The sequence below is a fragment of the Giraffa tippelskirchi genome, chromosome 4, assembly GCF_054371585.1.
Source record: "Giraffa tippelskirchi isolate mGirTip1 chromosome 4, T2T-mGirTip1v1.2.pri, whole genome shotgun sequence".
NCBI classification, from domain to species: Eukaryota; Metazoa; Chordata; class Mammalia; order Artiodactyla; family Giraffidae; genus Giraffa; species Giraffa tippelskirchi.
Genome location: NC_137278.1, coordinates 11,240,897 through 11,246,896, shown reverse-complemented (window position 1 = coordinate 11,246,896; position 6,000 = coordinate 11,240,897). Strand labels below are relative to the sequence as shown.

Below are 6,000 nucleotides of genomic sequence, written 5' to 3'. Positions count from 1 at the left end.
GACACCTAACTTAGATTTGGTCACTGTGCCCAACTCTCAACTTTCATGCTTTCCAAAAAAAAGAGATGGTTAAATCCTCATCTCTTGATCTGTTCCCAATGTCTCACCTACTCTTGCTTAGTAAACCTCCTAACACCACTTCCCCTTTTATGGTGTGCTCTTTTACCTGATAATTCTGTAGCTAAAAAAAGGCAATTTGCTCTCTGACAGACAAATATACGAGTCTGCTGAGAACGTGTGGAAAAAGTAGGGTTGTTCACACCCTTCCCTTTCCACTGAGGTAGTCATCTTTGTCAACATTATGGAAATAGTCATCTCAGCCCCATCCCACCCTCTCCCTCAAAATACAAAAGAACTATCTCTAAACAATGACAACACTGTAACATTAAACATCTTCACATTCTGTAAACTGCAAGGAAATGCATTGGCTGCATTCACACAAAAGCATGTGCATCATGTTGAAGGCCATACATTCAACTCTGTCGTGAAATAAATATATAGAAAAATGAGGTTAAAAAACAAGACAAACAAACAAAAACTCTTCTTGCTGTGGAGCCAACTGGCAATGCTGCTCCACAGCCTCCATCTTGGTCTCTCTGGCTCTTTCTTCCGGAGCCTGTCCTGCCCACCCCAGGCGTTAGGGTTGGCCTGAGGAGGGGTGCTGGAGACAGGTCACTCCTTGCCCACACTTGTCTTGCAGGAATGCAGCACCACCTTAAAGAGGAGGGGCAGCTGCTCCAGGGGAACATTTACCATCTTTCCTGGGAAAAGGTGGAAAAAAGAAGAGTCACCTTTGGCAGCCAGTGAAATGATGTTTGCCTCCTCTTGGGCTGGTGAAAGGAGAACACTGCCTTTTTGAGTGACTGGGGCAAGGAAAGTGCCAGGACTATTACAAAGGTAAAACAGACTGGGCTAACATTCTAATACTTAGCCCCATTTTGGTGCCCTAGGGAGTCTAGTAATGGTGCAAGCTAATTGTGCCTACTATGCAAAGAATACTGAACTCTGTGGTAGGTGTTTAAATACATTATCTCATTTAATTCTCACAATATTTCTGTATGATAGATATTACTTTTTATCCCCATTTTACAAATGAGGACTCTGAAACTGAGAAGTATTCTTAGATGTCCTCTTAGAGAAACTTATATCCTGTTTCATTTCCTAGTAGAATCTTTAACTAGCATTCTATAATACATTGCTCTTCAGAATGGTATAATGGGAATAAAATGTCCTGAAGAAAGAGGTGGAGTTTACAGGGGAAGATAAATTGAGAAATTCAGAGTTAAAACAGGTTTGCTTGTTTTAAGTTGGAGGGCTTCTAAGAGCACGCAGTGTGCTAATATACTTTGTAAATATCTGAGGCTATAGTTCTCCCTGACAGAACCCTAGAGTTACCGGGGAGTTTTGTTTTGTTTTTTTTTAAATACTGATGACCAGGCTCCACTCCATTATCAATTAAGTCAAAATCTCTAGAGGTGCAACCCAAGCATGGGTATTTATTAAAAGTTTCCCATGTAATTCAAAGGGCTGACAGGGTTGACAACCCTGCCAGTTCTGTGGGGGAGAGTGGGGTGTAATTACTAACTTCTCTCTATTTCATAAAGCACCTGATTCATATCTCGTTTGGAAGACCACAGTTTTGAAAATACTGAGACATAAACTATCAAAACACTCCTAAAATTCTACCAGTTTATTTAGGTCCAGGTCATATCTCCTAGACTATTTTGCAGCCCAAAAGTTAACAATTGATTTTATTAGATTGAACATTTTTTCCCTTCAAAACTGTATTCCTTAATTTTACAGAAACAATCTTAGCCCAGACGTCACAGTTCTGAGCTGCCCCTCAGTATATGCTGGATAACTGTAAACAAGATTCTTTACCAAATGAAGTAAAACAACAACAGTAAAAGCCAGGATTTTATGTTGAAATGGATCTATTTAAATGTCAAGAAGCTCAGAAGGGGGTCAAGATCACAAAGCAACTACAACAAAAGTTGCTTTGTGAACACAGGATCTTTGACAATTATTTTAAAGACACCACTTTAAGTGAAAGATCCTCAAAAACCTATAGGCAATTCTACTCAATAAAATTAATTAAAAAAATTGAGATACAGTTAGTTCATATGCTGTAAAATCCACCCTTTTAATGTATATAATTCAGGAAATGAAGTTAATCTGAAAAACTTTGAGCCTGCTTCCCCATCCATAGAGTGGTCAACCATAAGTCTTGCAGAAATTGTTCTGAGATTGAATAACAGGCCACCAAGTACCCTGCACATTACAGGAGCCTAGGAAATGTTAGATTCTCTTCCCTACAAAGAAAAAACAAATTTCTCATTATAATGTAAATTTTTCTGGGGGCAGTGCTAGTACTTCTTTTATTCAGCTGGTGATGGGCCTGGCAACAGCATCCTGAAAACACTGCTTTCTTCATTCCTTTCGCAAGTTAAGAAAAGCAAGGAAGGATTGGAAGCCCAGGACCCGTTACCTGCAATATAGCGAATCTCAGGTAAGCACATCATGAGGTCAGGAAAACGGTTCGGCTGATGTGTATATTTATATTCAGTGAAATCCTGGCAAATGTACCAATATCGTTTGTTCAACTGTTCCAGCTGCGAGGCACTGGTCAAACCCCTGATATCTGTGAAAAAAGACCACAGGAAATGGGAGGGACTTCCACCAGCTCCTTGAATATGTGTATCTTTCACTGAAAAGTTATTAAACATTGTCTCAACAGGGGATTTTTTTTTTTTCCTGACACGGAGGAATAAGAGAAGAGAAATTAGATAAATGAAAAAATTATCAAGGACAATCACTAGACTGAGCCCCTTGAGGGCCAGGCTGTCATCCTTCTCAACTTCATACTTAGCTCCCAGCACAGGGTTTGGCACAAAACAGGTACTAGTGGATGCTGAACAAGAGATTGAATAATTTCCCAATTTATCCTTCACAATAGCTTTAAATCTGCTCTTTGCTAGACAGAAATCATGCTGACACCTACACTCTTATGCTTGTACATATACTCACACATGGTCTCCAGTGTGCTTCTACTCAAGACTGTTCTACCTGGGCCACTGGTATTCTATTGGGTCCCTCCAGTTTTTGTTTTTTTCCTTCATATAAGCATATCTTGTTTTATTGTGCTTTGCTTTACTGCACTTCACAGATACTGTATTTTTTACAAATTGAAGGTTTGTGGCAACTCTGTACCAAGTAAGTCTATTGGTGCCATTTTTCCCAATAGCATTTGCTCATTTCATGTCTCTTTGTCACGTTAGGTAACTCTCGCAACATTTCAAACATTTTCATTATTATAAGATTTGTTATGTGAATCTGTGATCAGTGATTTTTGATGTTACCATTGTCATTGTTTTGGGGTGCCACAAACTGTGCTCATACACGATGGTGAACTTAATCAGTAAATGTACGTTCTGACTGTTTCTTTGGCTGTTCCCCTGTGTCTTTCCCTCTCCTTGGTCCTCCCAATTCCCTGAGAAACAACAGTAGTGAAATTAGGCCAATTAATAACTGTACAATTGCCTGTAAGTGTTCAAGTCAAAGGAAAACTCACACATCTCTCACTTTAAATCATAAGCTAGAATGATTAAGATCAGTGAAGAAGGCATGTCAACAGTCAAGACAGGCTGAAAGCTAGGCCTCTTGTGAGTTAGCAAAGTTGTAAATGCAAAGGAAAATTTCTTGAAGGAAATTAAAAAGCACTACTCCAGTGAACACAAAAGTAATAAGAAAGTAAGACAGCTTTATTGCTGATAAGGAGAAAGTTTGAGTGGTTTGGATAGAAGATCAAACCATCCATAATATTCACTTAGACCTAAGCCTCATCCAGAGAAAGGCCCCAACTCCTTTCAATCCTATAAAGGCTAAGAGAGGTGAGGAAGCTGCAGAAGTAAAGCTTGAAGCTCGCAGAGGTTGGTTCATGAGGTTTAAGGAAAGATGCTGTCTTGATAAAAGGGTAAGGTGAAGAAGCAAGTGCTGACATAGAAGCTGCAGCATGTTATTCAGATGATCTAGCTAATAAGATAATTAAAGAAGATGGCTACACCAAACAAAGATTTTCAGTATAGACAAAATAGCCTTATGTTGGAAGAAGATGCTATCTAGGACTTTTCACAGCTAGAGAGAAGTCAATGTCTGGCTTCAAAGGATAAGCTGATTCTCTTGTTAGGGGCTAATGCAGCTGATGACTTTAAGTTGAGAACAATGCTCATTTACCATTCCAAAAATTCTAATGCCCTTAAGAATTACACTAATCTACTCTGCTTGTGTTCCATAAATGGAACATCAAAGCCTGGATGACAGCACATCTGTTCACAATGTGGTTTACTAAATATTTCAAGTCCACTGTGGCGAACTACTCCTCAGAAAAAAAGATTCCTTTCAAAATATTACTGCTCACTGACAAAGCACTTGGTCACCCAAGAGCTCTGATGGAGATGTACAATGAGATTAATGTTGTTTTCATGCCTGTAACACATCCATTCTTCACCTCATGGATCAAGGAGTCTTTTCAACATTCATGTCTTACTATTTAAGAAATACATTTCCTAAGGCTATAGCTGCCCACAGATAGTGATTCCTCTGAAGGATTTGGGCAAAATAAATCAAAAACCTTCTGGAAAGGATTCACCATTTCAGAGGCCATTCCTGAGTCACTGAAAGAGGTCAACACATCAACATTAACAGGATTTTGAAAAAAAGTTGATTCCAACCTTCATGGATGACTTTGAGGAGCTCAAGACTTCAGTGGAGAAAGTAACTGCAGATGTGGTGGACATAGCAAGAGAACTAGAGTGAGAAGTGAAGCCTGAAAGTGTGACTGAATTGATGCAATCTCATGAAAAAATTTTTAACAGATGGGTTGCTTCTTATGGATGAGTGAAGAAACTGGTTCCTTGAGATGGAATCTACTGGTGAAGAAGCTGTAAAGACTGTTGAAACAGTTAACAAAGGATTTAGAATATTACATAAACTTAGTTGATAAAGCAGCAGCAGGGTTTGAGAGTACTGACTCCAATTTTGTAAGAAGTCCTACTGGGGGTAAAATGTTCAAACAGCATTGCATGCTACACAGAATACATCGATGAAAGAAAAAGTCAATTCATATGGAAAACTTCACTGCTATCTTATTTTAAGAAATCACCACAGCTACCCCAATCTTCAGCAATCACCACCCTGATCAATCAGAAGCCATCAACAGAGGCAAGACTGTCCACCAGAAAAAAGATTATGACTCACTGAAGGCTCAGATGATGGCTAGCATTTTTCAGCAATAAAGCATTTTTTTTTTGAGGTATATACTCTGCTTTTTAAGACAAAATGCTACTGCACACTTAATAGAACACAGCATAGTATAAATATAAATTTTACAGGCACTGGGAGTCAAGAAATTCATGTGACTCACTCTATTGCAACACTCACTTTACTGTGGTGGTCTGGAGCCAAACATGCAATATCTCCAAGGTATGCCTGTAGATGTCTTTCTCATGTATGTGTATATATTATATAGTGTGTTCATATACATATAAACATATATAATCCCCTTTTTTAATACATAGAATATATTAATAAATATTCTATATAAACCTGACCCTGACTTTGAGGCCCCACTATCAAATTTCTTTCTCCAAGTAGTTGTTACTGATCTCCTCCCATTTGAGTGGTAGAGGGTGTTTTTTGGTAAGATTTTTTAAAAATGTGGACCATTTTTAAAGTCTTTATTGAATTTGTTACAATACTGCTTCTGTTTCACGTTTTGATTTTTTGGCCAGAAGGTACGCGGGATCTTAGTTCCCTGACCAGGGATGGAACCCGCACCCTCGGCATTGGAAGGCCAAGTCTTAACCACTGGACCACCAGGGAAGTCCCTCTCCCCTCATCTGAGGCTCAAGCAATGTATCCAGTGTCATCAGAATGTGTACTTCTTGAGGCCAGGAGCCTGGGATCTAATTTATTGCAATGTCTTTAATGCTCGACACAGAG

General features: G+C 39.0%; 1 protein-coding gene and 1 long non-coding RNA gene across 7 annotated transcripts in view; one reads left to right on the top strand and one right to left on the bottom strand.

The window, feature by feature from the left end:
* Window positions 1-380: 380 nt before the first annotated feature.
* The window catches only part of NR6A1 (nuclear receptor subfamily 6 group A member 1), a 221,792-nt gene continuing 216,172 nt past the window's right edge, over window positions 381-6,000 (bottom strand). For all 6 annotated transcript variants that reach the window (XM_081588637.1, XM_081588640.1, XM_081588638.1 and 3 more), the window contains exons 9-10: window positions 2,489-2,641; window positions 381-761 (exon numbers count right to left, since the gene is read on the bottom strand). In XM_081588637.1, the coding sequence (XP_081444763.1) occupies window positions 673-761; window positions 2,489-2,641 (242 nt within the window). In that variant the 3' untranslated portion in view covers window positions 381-672. The remainder of the gene's footprint in view (window positions 762-2,488; window positions 2,642-6,000) is intronic.
* Window positions 701-5,314, top strand: LOC145545051 (uncharacterized). Its single transcript, XR_014081837.1, has 2 exons — window positions 701-897; window positions 2,447-5,314. It is a non-coding gene; the product is annotated as an uncharacterized LOC145545051 (long non-coding RNA).